General features: G+C 36.8%; 1 protein-coding gene across 1 annotated transcript in view; it reads right to left on the reverse strand.

Annotated features, from left to right (window-relative positions):
* Positions 1-7,993: 7,993 nt before the first annotated feature.
* The window catches only part of ldah (lipid droplet associated hydrolase), a 68,149-nt gene continuing 51,687 nt past the window's right edge, over positions 7,994-24,455 (reverse strand). Inside the window, exons 6-7 of the mRNA XM_017694412.2 lie at positions 14,550-14,632; positions 7,994-9,509 (exon numbers count right to left, since the gene is read on the reverse strand). Of these exons, the coding sequence (XP_017549901.1) occupies positions 9,312-9,509; positions 14,550-14,632 (281 nt within the window). The 3' untranslated portion in view covers positions 7,994-9,311. The remainder of the gene's footprint in view (positions 9,510-14,549; positions 14,633-24,455) is intronic.

Raw genomic sequence — 24,455 nt, forward strand, 5'->3', positions numbered from 1 at the left:
TAGCAGAATCAAGGTGAGCGAGCCTGTTTAAACTGGGTTTATATGTCTTAGTCAGTCTCAGCGCCAGAACTAAACCGTGAGCAGGGCAGTGAAAACTATGTGGGGGCAGGGGTAGTGCATCTACACAAAATAAAAAAAAAAGACATGATAGATCTTTGTAGCAATGGTCATCGTAATCTTTAGGTGAGAATCAACAGTAGAGTTTACCAAATGTCTATTCATTTAGGAAATCTCTTTATTTAATTACTTTTTAAAGAAGTTATTTTCTCACAAATTACAGTGCATCCCTAAAATGTAGCATACCCCCAGCGCTTTTAACGGATGTGCAAGGTAAACAGTGCAACGTATGAAGTTTAATTTCCCTTCTAAATTCTTTTTTTTTTTTTTTTTGCCTTAAGCATGTGGATTGAATTGGTTGGTGGGGCATTGCCCCACTAAATGGCCATTTGGTGCTGGGCCTGACTGGAGCTACAAAGCTAATCTCATAGAAACGTACAAGCGCTAATTATACTGCGTGACCTTAAACCTTGTTGAGTTGTTCTCAGACAGGCTTTCTTATGTAGTTTCTGATACTGTACAACATACTGTTATGTGTAAAAATGGACAGTCACACAGTTTGAGGCAAGTGCTTAGTGTGATGGTTTTTGCTTGCAGTTTGCCAGATGCTAATTAGTTGATAACTGTATGTCATGCAGTGTGAGAAACCACATAAGTAAGTCTGTCTGATTTTGCTCAACATGGTTTGAGGTAGGCATGTGATGATTTAGGCATTAAGCTTGAACAATGCTAATCGGTGGACTATAAGCTTCCATTCCTTGTTAGTGACATTAGCCTCTGAGGTCCAGTGCAAAACTATTCAAATGTCTTGGGCTTATCAACCCCATTTGGATCAAGGGAACTCTGATTTTTAGTGATGTATCAACATCTAAAAAAACAGCATCTCTGAAATCTGCACAGCTTTTTTTTTTTTTTTTTTTTAAGCATACTAGGAGTTATTGATGAAGGGTGACCAGTGGATCTTATTTCAGTATGCAGTGGCTCTAAATGTTGCGGTCTTCTATGTTTAGATGTTCATGTTATCTATGCGTCAGAGGCAGGAATGTTTTACTACTTACTGTTTATTCAACATCCTTGACTTTTTGCCTCTATAAGGAAATACAAAGCAGATTTGTAATCAATACCAGAGAGGGGCTTTTTTATATATATTTTTTCCCTTCACTTCTCCGCTTTGGTTCCGAATTGGTTCTCTGCGAATTCCAACAAAAGTGGCTCATATTGCCCATGGTGGCATTATAAAGTAGGATTAGCATTCCATAACAAAAGGGCAGTGGGAACATTGTATGATGGCCATGAGTTCGGGCCTTCTCCGTACACTATTGAGGCCTCGCACATGCCTTTTCCATTTATTTTGGTAATGACGCTCAGATGAAAATTCTTTTTGTCTGAAAAAATATTGTTTGTTACAGTTTGTCAGTGCTGTTAAGCGTAATGGCATGAAAAGAGCTTTACAATGCTGTGGCCTAAGTTTAACCGCTGTTCACTCTTTATTGAACATAATAAAACTGCAATCCAAGCTTGGAGATTTTGCCCCAGAGGCATTTAAGCCAGCACGATGATTCTGAGTTACAGTCCTATCTATAAAGCTTACATGGGCATCAAACAAAAGTTTAAAAGACTTTTTTATAACTACAGGCTGAAGGTACTGAGACGTCGCCTTGAGCCTTGTCCCTTTTATATCTAGAAAGATAAGATATGCTCAGGATAAGAAAAGACGGACTCTTTATCATTTTTCTAAACCATAGTACTCATCAGCTGTTCCACTCAAGGTCAGCTGTACCTGTCAAAGCTTTAGCAGTGTGAATTTGTAAAAAGTATGAAAAAAAATGCCACCAAAGGTTTTTTCTACAGTTTTATACTAATATTCTGAGCATCTTTTGCATTTATCAAGTGTTCTTCTTGATATTAAGAGTAAGGTTTGCATAAATAACGATTTACCAGTTGTCATATCCAAACTATTGTTTGCACATATAGAAAATCGTATGGCTCAAAGATGGTTTAAACACCTGGAATAAGTGCTGATCAATGCTGACTACAGCCAGGCGAGAGAATACATGGGGAATGACACTATGATATTACATGGTATTTATTATGGGATATTATTCCTTAGGTAGCAAAAAACAAACAGTTCTGTGCAAGTCAGAGAATCATTTATTGAATATCCAGGCAAAACAGCTGTTCAATTTTCAGGAGATATTTTTGAGTTTGGAGTTTAAGAGAAAATGGGAGATAAGAAAATTTGCAAAATAAACAAAGATGCAAAATAAACAAAGGTGTTCTCAGCACAACAGACTGACCACCCCCAGTCCAGACCTCAACATCACTGAATAAGTGAAATCACTGGGGTCATGAAGAATGACTGAACTTTGGATGTGTAGAAAAAACATCCTGCAGATTCTTCTGAAAAACTGAAAACAGGTCTCCTGAAAAGAATTGAAATTGTAATACAGGCAAAGAGTGGACACACTAAATACTGAAAGAAATATATTTAATTATTGAAATATTTAAATATATTTTCAGCTTTTTTTTCCTTACACTGAAACATTAATTCAATTGTACTGGCATTTTGGAACTGGAAATTAAATAAATTAAAAGATGGTTTTTGAGTTTTGCACAGTACTGTACACACATGATATGGCCAACATCACTAGTTAATTAAACTCAATTTGCAAAACCTCATTGAATAAGCAATAATCAGTTGGTAAAATGCACATTTTTAATTCTCTAACAGGTCTCTTTTATGGCATGAAACAGACTGATGAACACTTTTTACCACCTAATGTTTTAAGGTATTTTTAATGAAGTCTGAGCCTCCAGCATCTAATTATCTATGCTCTACATAGAATAGCTGGTTGATTACTCAAATACTAGTGATATTGATCTCCTTATTCTGATATTGTTTTCCTCAGAATAAACCTGGTTAGTCTTTAATATGTTGTTATAATTTAACCAGAAAAAAAGCTAATGGAGAAAGAAAAAAAAAAACTTTTAAAAGCTAGGTGTCCCCAAAGTTTTGGTGGTCATCGTACCTTCCCGTAGCATACTCGCAGTGGTAATTACTTTAACTTTTAATTAGCACTGGACTCTCCGAGGCTGCATTAACAATCCAGACCATAATAAAATTTCTGTTACGAGTAGCATCTTTGCTCGTGAAGCCTTTCAGTCTAGAAGTCTGGGATAAGCTGTAGCCTTTAAGTGGTCTTTATGACTGGTGCTGAGCTTAGGAGTTTGTGTCCTGGTGCTTTACTTAAAACCTTTCGGAGAATTTTAGAACAGAATTATCAGGCCAAGTGCTTTCAACCCTGCAGAATCGCCACGTTTCAGCAGAGGGGTTTCACATCTTTTCTGTTCATGCAAAATTTACCACCACATAATAATGATCCTCATAACGATCTAACAACATCTGTTTTAATTTACTGTATTGCTTTTACGATGGATTGTGTTTCAAAGAGGAGTTGGACACTAAAGCAATGAACAAAGATTTAGTTTCTGTCAGTAGTAAACCTTCAAACAGTAATGTTAACTTGTATGTAGATTTTAAGTCATGTAGATTTAATTTAATGTAGAAATAATTTTGTACCATTCCTACTGGTTCATTAGTCACAAAGTTTACACAACAACATAAAGGGCACCTGGTGTTTTCATATCTAGAAAAAATGTAGAACAAGGTTTTGGAATAATTAGCAAAAGGTTTTTACTGGTATGAAAAGTGCTCTATAAATAATATTATTTTCATTAGTTTTTTATATAGAAGGTAACAATAAGGTGCTGGCCTTAATTTAATGCATGTATTACCTTTATCTAAAGTGCCTGACTTTTTGAGATCTTTTTGGTAAAATCATACAAAAACCAAACAGAAACAGAAATCTATTAAAATGTCCTTGACAGTGGTTATACAGGAATCATGTTGGAACATTGATATTGCACTATGTGCGCATATGTGTGTATATATATATATATATATATAAAATATGTATGTATGTGCATTTTATATATATATATATATATATATATATATATATATATATATATATATATACACACACAGATACACATGTGTGTGTATGTGCATATATATATACATATATATATATATATATATATATACATACACACACATATATTTTATATATATATATATATATATATATATATATATATATATATATATATATATATATATAATGTGTGTGTGTTTCTGTGTGTGTGTGTGTGTGTGTGTGTGTGTGTATGTGTGTGTGTGTGTGTGTGTGTGTGTGTGTGTGAAAAAGATATAAAGAGTGTACATAATTCAATTGTAAATTATCTTTAAACTGCTATGTATTTTTTTTTCTTTCGGAAATAGTATTTAGTAGTATATGTAAAAATGTATATCTATATAAATTTCAAAGCCAAAATTGAGCACACATTGTATCCTCATTTGTTTTGTTTTTTTTATTTCACCCCTTTTCATCACCTTGTCATTTTTTTGTACAGATGATTTTATTAAAGAAAAAGACGTTTATTGATTTAAAAAAAAAAAAACACGGGCTCCTGCGGCTAATCTGTTTTCCCAGACATCCATATGAAAGTGAACCCTTAGTGACTGTCTGTCTCAACCCACGGTTCCGGAATCATTATTGGGTTTGTGTTTTGTCTCGTTTTTTCGCCAGCAAAGTATTCAGGAAGTTTCCAGGTGATTCTGAATTTCAGCTAGAAGAGGGAGGGGTGAGTAATATCCAGCACTGGCAAAGAAGTCGTACTGCATTATAGGCTCCATAATCCATCAGCTCCATGAAAAGCTTTACACTCTTAAAAATGAAGGGGCCCAAAAGGCTTCTTTGGATCTGCGCCATAGAACAAGCACTTTTGGTTCCCTTTTCTCTAAAGTTCTTTATAGAAACATTTTTGTAATTGAAAGGAAAAACATTTTAAAAAGTGCAAAGAACCTTTGCACATAACATAATTGCTATGGCAAATCAAGATGTTTTCCTGAAACTATACATCCAAGCCAAGAGCCATTAAGGATGCTTTATTTTTAAGAGTAAATATTAACAGAACTCTGTGTGTATGTGGGTGTGTATGTATGCCTGGTGTCCCTTTGGAAGTATTTAAAAATTGTTGACTTCATTCCCCTGCACGAAGTGTGCGTCCACAGAGGGCTGTGATGCAAGAGCGAGTAAAGCCCTGTGTTACAAGTCATTTTTATTGCGCATGTTTAGTGTTTAGGAAGTAGTAAAAGAGACGACTTGCATAAAAAGTTTGCGCTGCCTTTTAAATCTATTTTTGATCTGTTTACTGTAACAAAATGCTTGATATTTGATCATCAGCTGCACATCAGTCCAGATGCACAGCAATATTTTCTCTTATTTATTAATATTTCAACTTAGTTTCCTCCTCACTGACCACAAAAATATGATAAATCTTGAAATGAGACAGTAGCTGCAATTGCAGTATATATAGTTTACATTAGAGTTTAACCTGTAAAGTTAGCTCCCACATGGCAGGCGTCCTTTGATTATAACTGATAAGTCTTATTGGATTCTGACATTCTAATATGTCTCATGCATTATTACCAAACAGAGGGAAGCATTTCAGTACAAAAAGACAAAAAGATGTAATGATGCTACAAAAAAAGGTTTTCTTTTGGACTGATCAGCTAATTCATTAGATGACACCACAACATATCATCAGATGTTATAAAGGTCATGCCTTAAAAGTGTGTAAACATAAAAAGAGAAAGGAGATTTTTATTGAGTTAAGTCAGTACAATAAACAAAGAAAATCTGATTTCAATCAGTAAACATCAGCAGGTTCTTAAGTTTTGCAACTAGTTATAAAAGTTCTGTTTTATCACCGGGTTTTAGCTTGGATCCCAGCAAATTAGAAGAACCGCTTTCACTACTATGGAATCAGTTTTACTGCAGATTATTGTGTACAGTTATTTTAATGCAATGCCAGTACTCCAACATAGGTTTGCAATCATTTGTAAAAACCTTCCACAATTACTTAGAAATCTGCAAAACACTAGAAATATTTGTAGGAAAACTGATCATCAAATCTTGAGGCAGATAACTTGACAGGAATTTATATAGATTGGCATTTAATAAATTCTTGTTGTTCCCAAAACACAAACACTTATCCTAAACAACAAAACAATGTGATTATAATGTATTTATATTATATTATAGTATGTTTTAATATACCTTGTTTTTAGTGTGAAGCAGAATTCAATGAAAACGTGTGAACTGACTCCATCTCTGTTAAAACCTGCTGTCGATTGACGTGATGCTAATTTCTGCAAAGACAAGACAGGACAAGACATGAAGATATTACCAGAACACAGACCTCAGAACGACATGAGGAGGCCGATAAATTCTCAGAAAGAGGCTCTATTATTCCACTGTGGTCTCCTCCAGATCAGCGAATATCAGACAATGCAACATTGGTGCAAAAACTGAAAGAGGAGGGTGAACAAAGAGTATTACAAATGTCAAAACAAAACGTAACGAAGAACAGTGGAACAAATATGATCCGTTGCAGATGATATTTGGCAGGAGAAATCCTGTATATATCTGGAACAATTCTCCACAAAAAAAACAAAAAAACAACCCAACAACTCAAATCTCTTTGGAAACGTAAAACAGTAAAGCTTGTTTGCTTTGCCACAATTTAACCCACCCGGGCAGGATTACTCCATTTCCTTCGATGAACTAGCCCTGCCTCCTGGTTTAAATCAAGGATAAGCAAATTAAGGGGCTTTGTCATTCTTTTCTGAAGAAGCAGAAGAGGGAGATTAAAGAGGCCTTGGTTTACATGGCAAGTCTTTCCTCCGAGACGTCCGGAGGAGCAGATCAGCTGGAGATGTTTTACTCGACATTTGTTCAGCTTTTCAACAACATGAGATATTTATCGCTAGTGTGCAGGCTTTGGGAAATCCTGGAACTGAGGACGAGACGTGAATAAATGAACCACTAAAGGTTACACTAGATGTAGAAAAAAGACAGAGCAGGGCTTGATGAGGATGTGTTCTTAGTTTCAGAACCCTGGTTCAATGCAAGCTTCAGTTTAGTAGTTGACAGGGTTGAAAACCAAAGGACATTCCTTACTCATACTGTCAGGAATTAAAACATTGGGCAAAACATTGAGATCTGTGATGTTTGTTAAGATTGACTGCTCTGTCGAACAATCTACTGTTGTGGGCATCTGTTGTGGGTTCTTGAGTGAAACTTGGATGATCCTTGCATGATCAACCAGTAAAAAGTCATGAGAGGGGACTCTGAACCTTCTGGAAGGTTTTCCTTATAACAGGGCCCTCTTTGGCTCCTCTATTCACCATAAAAGAATCTCTTGGGATGGTTCTGCAGCCAAGTGGGGGCCCACAAAATCCACATGATTCTCCGTCTAAGAGAATAGCAGCTTTTCAGGTAAAACACTATTCCAGAGTCTCTGTACGCTGTCTGGGAAATAAACCCAATCAATTCAGAGTGACAGGCCTGATGTTGAGGGCCATTCATATGCCGACTGCTGCAACACAGAGAATGTGCGTTCAGTGAACTTGAAGCATGCCCGGAAGCCATGAAAATTCATAATTCTGCAGTTCCTGAAGGTACCAGGTCGCTGCCGCTGTCACAGGGCCCACCATATTTGACTTCTGCCAGTATACATTTATTCTGGTTTCTTGCTGTTACGACAAAATGGCATTTCAGACAGAGAACAAATCAAAACCCATTTAAGATGCTTTTAGGGTTTAAGTTTTCATATGAAATTGAAAACATATGAAATTCCAAAACCTGAAGTGGTCACTTAAATAAAAAGTCACAATTGGGACAATTTTGGAATATAAATCTATATTTTAAAGAATTTCCATGTTGCTTTTTTTTTTTAGATGATGCCAACCTTTTCCTGAGAATAGCAGTACTTTAATATTTTTCACAACAAATGTAAATACATTTCATATATTTGAATACTGATTTAATTATTATAAATTACACATTAATAACAACATCTACATGAATGTACACATATTAATAAATCCATACAGCCGAACGGTATTTTATGGTTTATTGTAATGGCCATTATTGACTAGGAAAACTTTTTAGGCCCTTTTTCTATCCATTGATCAGTTTTTTAGTTGAGTGAAAGTTTGATCTTGAAACATCAGAAAGGTGCAAAAACATGGCTGCCTTTAAAAAAAAATCAGCATAATTAAATATTAAAGATAAAAACAAAGTCATTCAGAGTGGTTTTGATGTAAAATGCTGCAATTAGAGAAAATGCAATTGTTCACAGAGGTGTCAGGGATCATATGTCTGAAGCCATGAATGCACCTAAAAGCTACATCACAGAATGGTTTTATATCGCTGCTGTCGAAAAAAAAGCTTGTATCTCCATTTTTCAGTTTTTGACATAATTTGAAAGTCCCTGTTGCCCTTAACTTAGTGAGTAAATTTCATGATGAATGGACAAAAAGAAAGAGTCCAAAATCACATTGAAAAAAGTCTGCCTCCATTGAATTACATTGAAAGTAAATACAAAAAGTAGTTTTGTTCCAACAACAGTGATATGAAACCTGAATACATCACCTGAATTTTTGTGATAGCTTTGAGATACGTAGTTTGGTCTACAACAGCAGATTTTTTTTTTTAATCTGTGGAATTCCACTTTAAAGACAAAATTAGGGGTTGTATAACAGTGAAGTGACAGCCCAGCCACTGAAATTGTTTGAAAGAGTTTAAAGAGCTTGTTCCATGCTAAAGCTCACCAGTAAGTTATCCAAAAAATCAGGCAGTGACATAAGAGCCACATTTAAAAACTATAAACTCTTTAATTATTCTTGTATAAGTACAAAAATAACAGGGTCCTTAGCTCTGATGTTTGGAAGAGAGAGTAGCTGTATTTGGTAGTTTTTCTTCTGAGAATCGGTAGGAATTTATGATGCATTTGATGCAAACTGAAACGGTTTTATAACTCCCTGATTGTGGCTTTTACATAAACACGTCCAACAATGGTCCGGCTTTTGGTCATAATTGCAATCTTCTGCCAAGTCAAAGGCTCAGCTTACAATACTGTAATGGCATAAAATAACAGAATAAGTGGCTGTTGATTGCTTGTCATGTATCAAAATAAAATGTTTTCCAGTGTTCCAACAAATAGATTACAGTGCCCACATAAAGGCCTTCAAAAAGCTCTTAATAAGGTGTATCTGGTAAAGGTTCCTGTAAACTGGAACGTAGAGCCGGTGTAGGTCAGTGTAATCCCTAATGTTGGCCCTTTTATTGCTTTAGTCTCCTGAGGTCATCACGGATCCACTCTGTGGTCATGTTGGCCATCTCTTCCCCGGCATCCAGGACAAAAGCATGGCGGAGGCCTCTCTCACACAGACGGATGTCTCCTTCTGGAAAGTCTCTTCGCATATCACAGTAATACTGCACAGGACACCAGTGGTCTGTAGCGCCATAGTAAAAAATAAGCTGACGAAGGAAGTAAAAACAAACAAAAAACAGTATTTTAGCTCACAAATATGTATTTAGCTCACTCTATATGCAAGATTTCTAAACCTTAACTTACTAATTTCTAACCTTAACTGCTTTATAAGCCATAGCTGAGGGAGAAACTAGAGCTACTTTTATAGCTACAGTATTTCTGTTGTTGTCAACCTTGTATCTCCATAATCAGAACTTTCAAAGACAAAGAAAAAAAAAATACCTTCACTATTGATACAAGCTCATGTAACAATGTTTTTAATCTTTAAACTAATTTAAAACCATTTTATTGGTATATTCATCATGTATTGTTTACAGTTATAATAATTAAAATAAATGAAAAAAAAACAAAAAAAAAACCTGTACCTGTCATACCTGTGACAATTTGGATTCAGAACCTGTAGCTGAACCTATAGCCAGTTTTAGCATTGTGTATAGAGAAATATATAGAGGTATGTCTTGATGTCATTCCCACTTTAAAATAACATTTTTTGAACTACTTGCTGTGTTTATGCGGGGCCAGTTAATGTCTGAGAAATTCTTTTAAAAGTACACTCTTACTTGGAAGCCTTACTACTTGATTTGTTAAAAAGAAACAGGGTTAATTGCTACACTTCAAACTGGCTAGAACAACAGCCTAGGTACAAGAAACAATGGTCAGTGAAATTAATGTACTTTTTAAATAGTTCATCTTTTTGTTTGTCAACAAAACCTACCCGCTGGACATATCATGAAACAGACACTGGGCTGAAACACTATTTATTTTCCTCTTGTGTAAAAAATCTTACATAGTTAAATGCATTTGAAAAGCATTTTAGCCCCTTCAGTGGAAGGCCACAGCACTGAACAATTTCATATTCTACCCTCCATTAACCCCTTGAAATATAGGTTTATTATTCAGTTACTAGTCTTAGTCTTAATATTCGATAACTGCTATGAATTATTCAGTAATTACGCACTAATATTCAAGCTGTCTAGGTAGTTATGAAAGTGGGACACTGAAGTATGGGCCTACATGAGCCTTTCTGTTTTAAGAGGTTAACACAGTGATGCATCCTGTTCTGCCAAAACAAGGTAACACCAAACTGAGCATTTCAGACTGTACATCCAAGCTTAGTAGAGAGACAGTCATAGCACATTAACTCAGCTGTCAAATCTAAGCTACCTAAGCTGCAGTTTTACAATGCCAAAACCCCAACAGAAGTAAATAACTGCAAGCGTCTTCATTTCCCTGGGCAGGATCCCAAACCATCCCAGCATCTTTTACAGTGCGGCTGTTTTTTTTTTTTATTTTGTTTTTGTGCCGCTGTTAATAAAGGCCTTTGGTGGGGTATGAGCTGATTGAACTGAGCTGATGAGACATATTGTATTATCATCAAAACCCAACATGCTATAAACAAAAAAAAGAAAAAAAGAAAAAAGGCAGGCGGCCTCAGTGGTGGTAAAGCCCACACACAAAAACATGGCAAATCCGGACTGAGCTCTTTCTGGAAACTGCAAGTGCAAAACAATCACTATTTATTAAGTTATTATGAAATACAGGAAAGATTGACAATAAAAATGTGATGCTGTCCTCACAGAAACATGATGAGCATTTCCCACAGTCGGGTGGCCACACAGCGCCTATAGCGTTTAGGAGACAAGGAAAAACCTCCCCTACTGACTGCTGAAGGCTATTTATTGTAAAGCTGTCTATTGCTGTACACAATAGAAAGATCAAATTTACTCGGCATGATTCTGCTGATGAATTGCATAATGTTTGGCCTTTGCTGACCGTGCCAGTTAATCATGATAGCTTCTACATGTGTCTGCCTGATCGATTTCCCCACAGCCTGTAAATCTAATAAAGGAGTCAGATGCATGTAGTTAAAGACTGAAAAGGGGTTTCAAACATACGACCTCCTGTCTTCACCTCTTGTTCTTTTAAAAAGAATTACTCTGGCGAGGTTACTGGCAAGCGAGCCATTGGTAGTTCCAACCACCCAGACTACAACAAAGCACATTAAAGTAAAACAGGGACGCACGCACACTGAGCTGGAGCTACAGAACAAAGGAGATAGTTGCCTTTGTCATGCAATGTCTGACAAACCTTGGGCAAGACGCAATGTTCTAACTTTCACTGAAAACACTTTAAACTCTACTTAAGATGGTAACTCTACTTAAGATGGATGTTTCCCTGAAGAAATAATAACAAACAAGAACAAAAGTACAGACAAAATTCAGCATGCAAGAGGTTCCTACATTTGTTTTATTTTTACCTTTATAAATAACAGAATGTCATACAGCGTCAGAAACCATGTAAGCAAGTCTAATTAAGATCAATTAACTCAATTTCGCATGGTTTGAGGCAAGTGTGATTATTTGAGGCTGATGTGTCAGTGGGCACACCGCCAAAATCTCAATTATGCGTTGTGTGATTCTGCACTGCACTGATTGGCTATCTGGTTGTGTTGGGGGCGGGACGAGACCTAAGCTATACCAAGCCCAGACTGAAACTGGTACAAAATCAAATGGAGAGAAGTGGCTGGCAGAAAAGGTACAATGTTACAAATATACACATTTTTATCGATTTTTGCATCTTCAAAATACAATTAATTACCAGAGAGATAGGAGAAACACATGACTTTCCTCTTTGTTTTCTGTACACCACGGTTTGGACACTGCCCCCTAGCATACATTTTATGTACTTGAAAATAGTCGTGCAGCTTTCATGGTGCTAATTGGTAAGATATGAGCTTCCATTATTTGTGCTCCACTTTTGCTTCATAGCCCCAGAACAAAACTGAAAAATACCAACTCTGCACACCAAACGTCTTGACTAGTTGAGTACAAAATGATGTTAACTTTTTTTACCCAGCTATCACTAAGTGTGCCTCTGCTGTGACTATCCGGTATTGTCTTTAGGCTGTGTCTTTTCAGCAAAGCGGAGCCGGATGGTGCTGTATGTCTCGTGACACTTAAGGTTAAGGTATGTGATGCATATGAGAAGCAGAGTGAGCGCGGTGATGATATCACCTTTTTAACTGATGACAGATAAAGTCCACCAGTCATCGACATCCCAGCCAGCCACATCCCACCACTCTGCATGCATGCAGCCTCTGGTTAGCGTCAGAGCGATGCATTCAACGAACGAACACACACACACACACACACACACACACACAGAAACATTTTGTGTTTTTTTTCAATGCCCCCCGAGAGTGTAGGGCTCTGCACACAGGGTTTTTGCTCTGGTTTTGTATCCTTTGAGCTGCTCTCAGCAAAAAACCTTCTGCTAGCATCTTCAGTGAAGGCTGGCTTCTTTAAGATTAACTGACGTCTTCTATGCATTTAGTAAAGTATGAAATAGTAAAGTTTTCCTCTGATCTAATTTAGCACTGTGGCACTACAAAACACACTGCCCTCAAAAGTCTGAGGGCTGTCCAGGGCAGAAGCGTACTCCTGCTGTGACTATCCAGTGTTGTCTTTAGGCTATGTCTTCTAAGCAAGGCAGTGTATAGTCTCTTGAGGCCTGATGTGATCTTGCAACAAGCACTTCTGGGTACAAGCATGAACATTTTTGGCCTAACTTTGGGTAAGAATGTGGACTTATAAGGGTGAGAAAAACTGAATGTGAAATTTCTAAACAGCTCAAAGTAGAGGGTGATGATGTGCTTGTCATCATTTTATGATGGACAACAAGCCAGTCCTGGGGACAACAAGCCAGTCCCATGGCCATAGCCTAAGATAGCATAGATGAAAAGTCCCAGGGAACAAAATGTGTGATCCTAACCTTGACTGTTATATTAAACATCCAGCAAAGCACCAACAAAAATGTAACATATAAATATGACAGAACACGGATTAAAAACATTGATCAGAGCAATCATCAGTCCAACACTCCTAGCCTGCTCCAGCCCTCCTGCAGAACTAAAATCATTATCCAGCTATGTTAAGGTAAGCCTTGGATGAAGAAAGTCAGGGATGGAAAGACATGCAGACAGACAAGCAGCGAGAAGTGACGTTCAGACAGATGGACAGTTGAAGAAATGGCCAAACGAAGGAACAGACAAACTAACTGTGTACGGATAAATGAGTGAACGAGCAACAGGCAGCTACAGACAGGTGGTCTAGTTTGCTAGACTTTGGTTATGCTGGGTTAGCTCTCGGAAATAGCAATGTGTGGGCGGGGCAAGAGCCTTGTGATTGGTAAGGGGAATGCTGATGAAGGCATTACCCTAGTTTAGGACCACCCGGTTTAAACTGAGAGGAGAGAATTAGAAAGAAAACAGAGATTTAGCTTCCTTTAGCGAACGATAGTGTTTCACTAACTAGCATGTGCTGCTTGTGTTATTGATAGCACTCCAGATGAGCGCCAAAGAGCACGGACTAGTGGAATTTGTGGGTGGATTTTAGAGGGGCACAATCCCCTTTTACTGGTGCAATTCAGCACCAAAGCTTTAGCAAGTTGTCAGCAGATGTGTATACTCATAACAAGATTGCAATTGGCTCACTACCTGAGACCGAGCGAGGGACAGTCAGACAGCGCGATTTGTCTTGTGTCTTTTGCTTTGCGTAGTAAGCAGTAAACCAGTTAACATCGTTGTTTTAACTGTACAGAGCTACTGCACCATCAAAAGAGTCTGAGAAGGCTTGGTTACAAACTAATAATCTTTTAGCTAATGTTCCTTTGTCCACTGCACAGTAACAAGGGACTTGCAACGTATGCTGGTATACATTCATCTCATGCAGTGATGTACAGACTGCACATACATGATAGCATTTCAGACATAGCCCAGGTGTAACCAGTACAAAAGTGTCTTCCACAGTAAGAGTAGATTTATTGTGAAAGATTTGAGAGCTCACTGCACAATAATATGTGTAGTTATATGTTAAGGTAGCACTTTGTTAGTTGTTTATATTAACTCTTTCAGTTTTGCAGCTTTAAAAGAAAATGGCAAAATACCAACAACTTTCTTTGAGTAAATTGTTGAACTAATTTTGTTTGCACTGCTTTGTGTAGTTGCTAAAATGCTGCTGAACAGGTACCTTGTTGAGGTGCTGGCGGATGGTTGAGTTATCTCGTTCTAGAACCAGGCTCATTTCTTGACTTCCCATGTACATAGCGTTACCTGAGAAATGATGAAATAGGAGAGAGTGTGTGAATGAAAAAAACAAGGTAGCTCAAATGACAATTTATAAACATTTACAAAAGAACTTAGCGTCATCATTAACTCCTCCCCACCCCACATTCAAAAACACAGCCTTCCCAATCCCAATATGCAGATAAACAAGACTTTCCCAATCTGATGGTGAGGAATACATCTGTTCCCGTTCATTGTGAACACGTTATTCACGGAAACAAGCTGCAGCTTGAAATGGGACGGATATACACTCTCTCCCTCCCTTTACACAAAGGGCTGCAGGCCTTTCAAAGGTGATCATTTATGACAAATTATCAGTGCAAATCTGTGCAGGAGGAGACGGCAGAGAGGAAATAAGAAAAGTCCTCTCTGGAGACACAGTAACCTAATGCCTTTGATCTTACATTCCATTAGAGGATTCCGCTAGCGAGGACGTTTTATTAAAACCAATAGTTGAGGTACATTGGGTTTTTTGTGCTTACATGAAAATGTACTGTGGCTGCCATTTAGTCCCCCTCCTCCTCCTCCCTCAGAAGGCCTAATACATTACAGGGTATTCTCACACTCTCACACACACACATACATGCAATTCATGAGCTAATACACACCGCCTGACATGATGACCCTGGAAAGTGTTCAGTGAGAGCGATCCTGTTGCTTGTGCGAGACTTTCCTGGGCCAAACGTATGGATGAGAGGGGCGTTCATAACCTGTATCGTCGGGACTTTCCTTTCGTGGGGAAGGGTGTGAGTATATGCGTATACAGTACTGAAGTCTGAGCACATGAGAAAAATCGCTTAAAACTATTTTATCTGGCTGATAAAAACACACAAATAAACATGTATACTAGGGCTCTCGCTATTTATTATACTAGTAATCAAGTAATACACCCATTATTTTGATATTTAATCGAGTACTCAATTTTTTTTTAAAAAAAGGTTGAACAACAAAAACAGACTAAAAAGAACAACAAAACCATACTCAATACTTATGATTAGAGTCAACTAGCAATACTTTAATTTAATTTATTAATAATAATTTATGACTTTCTAAGTGAAAATAAGTTACACATCCTCTATACAGAACACACTTCTGCACATTTCAATGCACAATTGCTAACTTCAGTTTGCTGACGTTACCTTTTTGGAAAAAAATAAAACATAAAATATGGCCAGTGCAAAACCTACGCCATAATAATTTATGTTCCCTGTAGAGGATGTATTATTGACAAAATGTAGTATATTGGGAGTATTTCAACTTTTGCATACGACTATATACACAATCTACATCAAAGTATTTAGCCAATTATTTAAATCCATTTCAGCACTCAGTGTTTTTCCCAATAAAACCTGATTATTTCAATCCATACATAAGCAAATTCTTTCAATCCATTTTTTAAAACAAGCAAATGATTTAAATTAAAAAATAATTTTGGATGAGGAAATTATTTAAATTCATTTATTTCAGCACAAACTGTGCGTTTGTTTTTGTCAACTCACCGTTATAATAAACACAAATAAATATAAATACAGTAAAAAGTAACATTTCTCCTTAACATTTCAACAAAGTAGTTGATATCTTGTGAACTGACCAGAAGAACACAGATCTGGTGTCTTGCTTTCTCCTTGATGCCCCCAGCCACTTAACAGATAAATTCCATCAGCAGCACACATGATTTAATCTAATGACAGCTTGATTAGCCCAACCAGATACTGAATGATCTGCACAAATAATACTTTGTGTTCTTGAGCAGAGGGTTGGAAACAGTTAAAGAAACACAATGACAGCCATACAATGACTAAATATCTTAACATTACTTGTATTTGTTCTAATATTAGTATTTTTCTTAGCAAATAAACGCTCGGTGCTGAACTGAATAGCTTTTCAATCATAAATTGTTTGGGTGCCTAAAATGTATGTTTGTTTTACGTAGCTATAGAATATCAATATGTATACTTTATATCACTTGTCGGAAGGAAACCTCATATCTCCATTTTTGACATAATTTGAAAATGCCTGTTACCCTTTACATTGTACATAAATTTCATGATAAACAGACCAAAAATACTCTGGTTCCACTGACTTACATTGAAAGTAAAGTAAGTTATTCCTTCTCCTGTGAAGTTGTCATTTTGGAGATAGGAGGTTTTCTTCTGACAACAGTGATATAAAACATAATGTGGCAAAGAAAATGCACTTAAACGGATTTGTCCGCTAGGCCGTTTCTCACTGTAATGGAGGAGAATTTAAAATGTGCATTATGATGATGCAAACTGTTCACTGCTGATTCATTGAGAAGCTAAAATATAGTCAAAGCTTGTAATCAAAGATCATGACAGCTCTGATAAAAACAAAGAATTTCTTTTCATCTTTTCATCAATTTGGTACATCTTCTCTTTAATGCAGCTCCGGTCACAAATTTGTTCAATTCTATCGCCAGCACACTGCTTTAATTTAATGAAAGAATGTTTCGATGAAACAGGTACTGGATGGTAACGGTAAATGTTAGGCCTCCTTGAGGAGAGGTCTGGAAATGGTTAAGCTAACACACTGACACAATCATAATTTATTGTGTTAATATTTATTTGGGATTGATTCTTAGCGTCTTTAAGAGAAAATGAAGGCTTACTGCTTGGATATATATTCGCACATATAATTAATGAGTCTAGTGGGTTAAAGCCTTCGCACAATGCTGTATACTGGAGCATATGGGCAAAAATGTGTGTGTGTGTGTGTGTATATGTGAGTGTGAGAGAGAGAGAGAGAGAGAGAGAGAGAGAGAGAGAGAGAGAGAGAGAGAGAGAGAGAGAGAGAGAGAGAGAGAGAGCAACTCAACAAGCTCCTCGTATTACTTGCAGGGTGTGGTCAGCAAAGAGGAAGCAAGGGTCTGATCACACATCCGCACTTCTTCCCCCAAATATTAATCATCATCTGAGCATTATCACCCTCAGCTGTGAACAATACACTCACAGGACTCAAGACACAGTTCAGACGCATACTTTCTATTTAACCCACCAACAAAAGACAAGCAAGATAAACAATCATTCAGTCCACAATGCTTATGTAAGTGAATAGAAGTTGTAACATGTCAGTACGCTGTTAATTATAAATGGAATGGTGCTAATGTCTGAGAGTCTAGTTAAGCATTGGGCAGCACTGGGATGGAGTTGGAGTTTGACGCAAACATACAATAAGTGATTTATGGAAGACAAGAACAGCTGAATTACTTAATATAATACAAGCGCTGCTGCTAAATGTCCATGAAGATTGTATCAGTTATTTTTGACAATTCGCAAATGTTCATTTGCAAACACACTAATGCAACAGTGTTTTGTGTGTTTTGCTAAACAGGTATATATAACTATAACAGAACTTAAATGAGTGTTGTGGGTTCCGTGCACCCATAAGCTTTTATATGCCCACAGTTTTATTATACATTTCTATAACCTAGAATAGCTTAACCAGTTTGCACTGAAATCCCTGTAGTTAATCAATTATAAGCCTTAGTATGTAATAACTCTGGGATTTTAACTAACTATTTTGACAAGCCTCTAAAGAAAAGCATTATTATTTTGTATATATTAAAATGTAATATATAGCTATATTTTACATTGAAAAAATGTGTTATAAACAGCAACAGGCCATTTTCCATCGATCATTTTTCAGTCAGAAGAGAAAAAAGGCCTAGAATTTTGATCAAAGCCCCCAAAACATTAACTAGGACTACAACAAAGTGTTGTAATCTAATCTCAGTTTTAGCCTCTCAGTAGGCTAAATTAGCTATTTCTGCAGCATTTTCAACTGAAATTCAGATTGCGACTGATGAACAATCATAAGCTGAGAATGAGAAAATGGGAAATAGCTAGCATTTTGTGAAAACTGATGCATGGAAATGAAAATTAATTTTTTATTCATACTTGCAACTACAATGCAATAATGAAAATGCATTGTTATAATTGATACAATCAGCTTTCAACAGGACAAAACTGAGCTGACCAATAAAAAAAAATTCTCAGCACGTAAGCAACTCAACAACGTTCATCAACAACAGAGCTGCTGGTCATTCAAGGCAACAAACTCCTTTAAAACTGTGCTATCTACTCACTATTACCCTATTAAATCTTTTTTTTTCTTCCTTGGCTAAAATTGTAGGCCTTTTCTTTTGCTTTACACAGCCAGCAACAGTAGTAACTGCATGGCAGTTTAATGTAAGTAAAATAAACACTTTATTTTAGAACATAATAAATAATAAATAATATAAATAATATAATAATAAATAAATAATATTACATAACATATTACAAACATAATAAATAAATAAATAAATACTATAACTAAAATAAATGCTAATATCAATATTACATTTACGTTCATACTTAAGTAGTTACTGTAGGCTTTATTAAGTGTATTTGACTTGCACTCATATACTGAAAAACCCAGCTCTACCCCTGATCTTTACTAAAGCACTGATTGTTGCAAAAGTCCAAACCATTTGCACAAACTGGTGTGTGGTGCCAATAATTGAAACTGTCCAATACGTAGATGAAATTTTAATAATGACCAATTTATTGCCAATATCTGTTAATATACTTGAGTTTAGCCCTGCAGTTATCAGTGGTGTTTTGCCATGCTACACATAATGAAGCAATTATACAATTACATTATTAATTGCAATTATGTATTGACTTAATTACAAAAAAATATATTTACAATTATAGTTACATTCAACTTACATTTTATATAAACAGATTCAAGTCTGTTTTTCTGTTTGTTTTAATGTTTTAATAAACTATTAAAAATAAAAATTGCAAAATGTAAAGCATGTTTTTTCTCAAAACAAGGCTGAACACAATACATTAACTTTCCATCAAAAATCATTTGTATCAATCAAGCGTTTAGGACCTGCACTTTTGACAGAATTTATCTGATTGTTTCAGTTACAAATAACTCTAAGCAAAACTACTTGTGAAAATGAATTCAGATAAAATTCTAATATGCTGTTATGTGTGATTTCGAAGGGTCAAGTAAGTACGGAGACTGTAAATGCTATTAACAGGGTACAAATATGGTTCAAAATATTCTTTAATACCTCAGAAATACTTCCTTTGCCCTCAAAAAAGCATTCAAACCATATTTTAAATAACTGTTTGCTATTTCTTAGGGAGTGGGGCACATGGCAAAACAAGGAAGTCTCCTTCATTCCAAACATCACAGTTATTTCAAAGCTTCTTAAGGTATTTAGGTTGGCTGCTGTTTGACAGGCAGTTAATGAGCAGTTATCTGCTTACTTTCAGCATAAGCAAATCCTCCCCTCACTACTTTTAAAGACATGCACTGAGAATGAGGAAAATACTGCACTGGATAAACAACCAAACACAGAGCCTTTAGACATCCAGTCTTATTACACTGAAACAAGGCAAACTTGGATGTGGAATAACATTAAAGCTAAAATGAGTGGAATGACTAAACCCTGCTGTCTAAGACGACTGCAGAGTTAGCTTGCTGACCTTGTTTTGCATTAGGTTTTCTTAGAAAGAAATACTGCCAGGTTGAAGATTAAATAAATGTTCAGACAGGTTAGAAAGTCCAAATAATCTTTGGATGTCTCTAGGAGAGAGTAGCAGTGCTGTAGCTTGGAACTACACCTGCAGCAATCATTTATTGTTTTGTTATTTACTATATTATTATCTTAGCTATTACGGAATACCATGCAAAATCATCCGCTCAGTTTCCAAGCCAAAGAGATGTTAAGTGCAAGTTACTCATTTTTTAGCATCAGGGCAAAAACAAAAAACAGAAGCCCCAACTAAATATAAAATTTGATACAAGTACATAATATTTAGTATTTAGTGTATCTACATTGCCTCTTTCCATTATAATAGAAGTTGGTTGCATTTTCTGTGTCTCACAATCCAAGCAGTTCCAAATACATTCCGTGTTGTTGAGAACTGGAACCTGGGGTGGTCATTTCACTGTTCTGAGAACAGCAGCAGCTTTTTTCGCTTTCTTTTCTCAGTAGCGTCTTTTTTTGACGCTGTTATTTCATTGTGCTGTCCTTTGATTTCCTAGAAGTACCTCTTCAAAAAAAGAAAAAAAAAGAATATATATAAATTTACATAAATCTGATGTATTTCTAGCTAGCTGATCGAAGATTTGTGTAAGTTTGAAAATGCCTATTGCCCTTTACATTGAGCGCAAATTTCATGATGAATGGACCAAAAGAAATGGTCCAAAATGACTTGGAAAAAGTCTGGTTACACTGACTTACATTAAAGGTCAAATGTTTTTTCCTTTTCCTGTAAAGCGGTCATTTTGGAGATGCAAGGCTTTTTTCCGACAACAGCGATATATACGTCATGGTCAGCCTATTTACATACTGTCAAGAAAAGATTTTGAATTAAAAGCAATAACAGATTCAGAGTGTGAGAACTGAGACCAAAAATGGACACACACAGAGTAGGAAGAGAAGAGAAGAGAAGAGAAGAGAAGAGAAGAGAAGAGAAGAGAAGAGAAGAGAAGAGAAGAGAAGAGAAGAGAAGAGAAGAGAAGAGAAGAGAAGAGAGCAGATGGTGTGAGGGAGCTGAGTGTGCCAGTCTTGGGGCAGTGATGTGCGAGACATCCCCTGCTCTATCTCACTTATCTCCAGGGGGGTGTCTGGGGTGGGGGTTTGGCAGGACACAGCATTCCAGCCCAATTTACACGTTCACACACATGCACCCAGTTAACATCAGACACAAAAGACGGAGGAGACGCACAAACACGCACACGCTGACTCATCTACTGAAGTCACCTACGACTTCCGAGAAGTGACAAAACAGGCGCAGTGGGACCCTCAACATCCCCTAATCTGATATTAAACTAAAGCTGATCAATCAGCTTGAAGAGACATTATTCTCTAAAGTATGTCCTGTTAAAATGATACTCCAAATCAAACAGACAGAAAACACTCAAAATACAAGTCTCACTCAAAGTAGTTTGTCTAAAATCTGATTTTTTTTTTACCTATTCTAACTTGCCATTTTTTGAACATAAGAGGTTGATGACATTAGCAGAGAGAAACGACAAAAAACTAGCACAAAAATTGAGACAACTGCCTCTCTGCCAGTTTCAATATGTTCCTCTTTATATTGCATCCACTGAAGAAAAAGAAAGTACTTGAGACAGTTCTTCTTTTCCTCTTTCCAGTTCAAAACCATATGTTGCAGCAAGAAGCCACAAAACAGTGCAAAAAGATGCAAATTTTTCTCCAGCCAGACACAATTTAAAGTGGGTGGGCAAGCTATATAGTACCTCATACAGAGTCATACTGCTGTTTAGCGGGAGGCAAATCCATGAAATAACAGAAATAAACACATCTTTTATGACTTGAAATTTAAGAGACTCATCCATCGTCACTTTTTAATTGTAGCTGAAAGCTGGTTTGAAACTGCTACGGCTGCACTTCTTTGAAGCTTACGGCTTTTTCTCCATGACAAATGACACCTGTACTCAAGCAATCAGAGAGGCCAGATTGCAAAACATAGCAACAGGGTATTAGCAATGTGTCTGATGGTAAATATAATGATTCATTCACCATGAAATACCACAAGGGTACAGCCATTACAAAATCAGCTCATCTGTCACATTAAAAAATACAGAATAAGAGTGTTTTATATGGGGAAATGATGGTACCGCTGCATGAAGATGTGCAGCCAAGACCACTGGAGGAATTTTAGAGCCTTCCTCAGAGCTAGCACAGTGGATACTTCTGAGATCTCAATATAGCCTTGCCTACGGACACAATGTCATAAGGAGACAAAACCGCAATATCGCTGAATAGGACAAAACAATCCACAGTGTGTAAAATCAGGAATTTGTGCCGTCAACTTTGATATGACATTCTAGAGTTACCTCAAAACAGCTAACATATTTCAGCCTCTGTGCCACTTTCGGTTTGATCATTTCAGTGCCCTCGGGCATTTGTCCAATGTACTTCAACTGAGAGGTTTCATCTTTAACAACACTTACGTCCCTGAACTCTTGTTAAGGTGAGCAGCTTATATTCAGTTTCCAATGTGCAAAAGCTTTTCTTAAAAACGTTGAGTAAAGCCACTTCTCTCCTTGAGTAAAGCCAAAGACTGCATAAATATTACATGTATGCACACACACACACACACACACACACACACACACAGGTGTGCATGTGTGTAAACTCACATTAAATGGTATATGTATATAATCATATAAAATCCATGATGGAGAACCTTAAATGTTCAGTTTAAACAGAATATTTTTTAATGGCTCTATACAGTACCAAATAGGGACATAAGACATTTTTGGGTACTGTAACATTTTACTAACACCACTGATCGTTGATGTTCTTGAAACTTGTATATGAAGTTAACATAATCAGCCTGCTAGTCATACTGGGCAGAGAATTATGTAGAGCACTTCTGTCTTCTTTCTTAAAAACTGCAGCTTAGCTCACGTAAGAGCAAAAGTCAAAATTCATTTTGTTTCCATCCTCCACTGCAGTCTCATTAAATCCTGTGGAGCGATGGATCTGGGCTCCACAGAAGAAGCTCCAGTTTCCTGTTGTGTAACTGCCACTGTGTGAAATTACCTTCCAGATGCCCTCCTCTGAGTCAGAATGGAGATCATGCCCCATAGGGCTTTTCTCTAGTATTCTGCTCCACCTAATGGTGGCTAGAAACCTAAAATTAACACAGATGGAGTACAGCACAATGAAGGCTTATTAAAACATAAACGCTCAGATACTCAAATCTGAGACTGGGAGAAGTCACGGATGTTTCATGTTAAGAGGAATAAGCTAAAGAACCGGAGGCTTTCCAGCTGAAAAAAAAGAAAAAAAAAATCTAATTATGCTTGATGCTTTGAAAATTTTGGTATTAAGCCTAGTAATGGATTCAAAACAAATCAGAAAAAAAAGAGTATAAAGAGAAAATCTTATGCCAGCATTTCTTACTGGAAGAGCAAATTCATGTTTTGTTCAGTTCCACTGTACAACTTTAATATGGTTTCACTATATTAGCCAGCCTGTGCTAGCAGAAACAGGTGTCTGTGAGAGGAAAGGACATGTAGCTTGTCTAAGTAAAGTGCCAGGTAGGAAGTTTATGAGCGTGGCCATTGGGCTGTGGGTCAGGCCGATGTTAACTATGTTCCGCTCCAGCCGGGGAAACGAGTGTCCAGCAGCAGTGCTCTGGTTTCACGCTCTCGTAAGGGAGCCAAGTCAGGGAGGGCAAGAAACATATCCATCTATCATATCAAATCTCTCACTGTTTGGAACAATGTGAGGACAAAACATGACAGAAAACACTGACAATAGTCATTCCTTAGACAATATGAACAGAATATAGCACAAAAGCCAACTGAGGCATGGTCCTGCAGGCTGGACCTCTGTGGTGATGGGGCACATTAGAGTAATTTCAATGGCTGGTCTCCCTATAGGCCATCCAGGGCAGATTGCCTCATTAGTTTATATACTGTATTACATGCTGACCATGGATCTCTGCTTGACATGTACTGTATGTATGTTTCACTTGCAGTTAATATGAGAGCATCAACATTCTCCATTTCAAGGAAAAGGATTTCCGAACAAATAAATCCTTAAAAATACCCAGGAAGCTCCATCTAATCGCAACATGCTTTCTTAATTAAGTCTGTCAACTCACCATTAATTATGTGTGTAATGCAAGACAGAGAGTGAGAGCAGCTTTCTGTTCGAGGGCCAGTGATGCAAAACACACCCATGCACTCACAGTCTTTTTTAACAGACAACAAATCATAAAAAGGTTTTTTAAAAATTTTTCAT

The sequence above is a fragment of the Pygocentrus nattereri genome, chromosome 10 (assembly GCF_015220715.1).
Source record: "Pygocentrus nattereri isolate fPygNat1 chromosome 10, fPygNat1.pri, whole genome shotgun sequence".
Classification (NCBI taxonomy): Eukaryota; Metazoa; Chordata; class Actinopteri; order Characiformes; family Serrasalmidae; genus Pygocentrus; species Pygocentrus nattereri.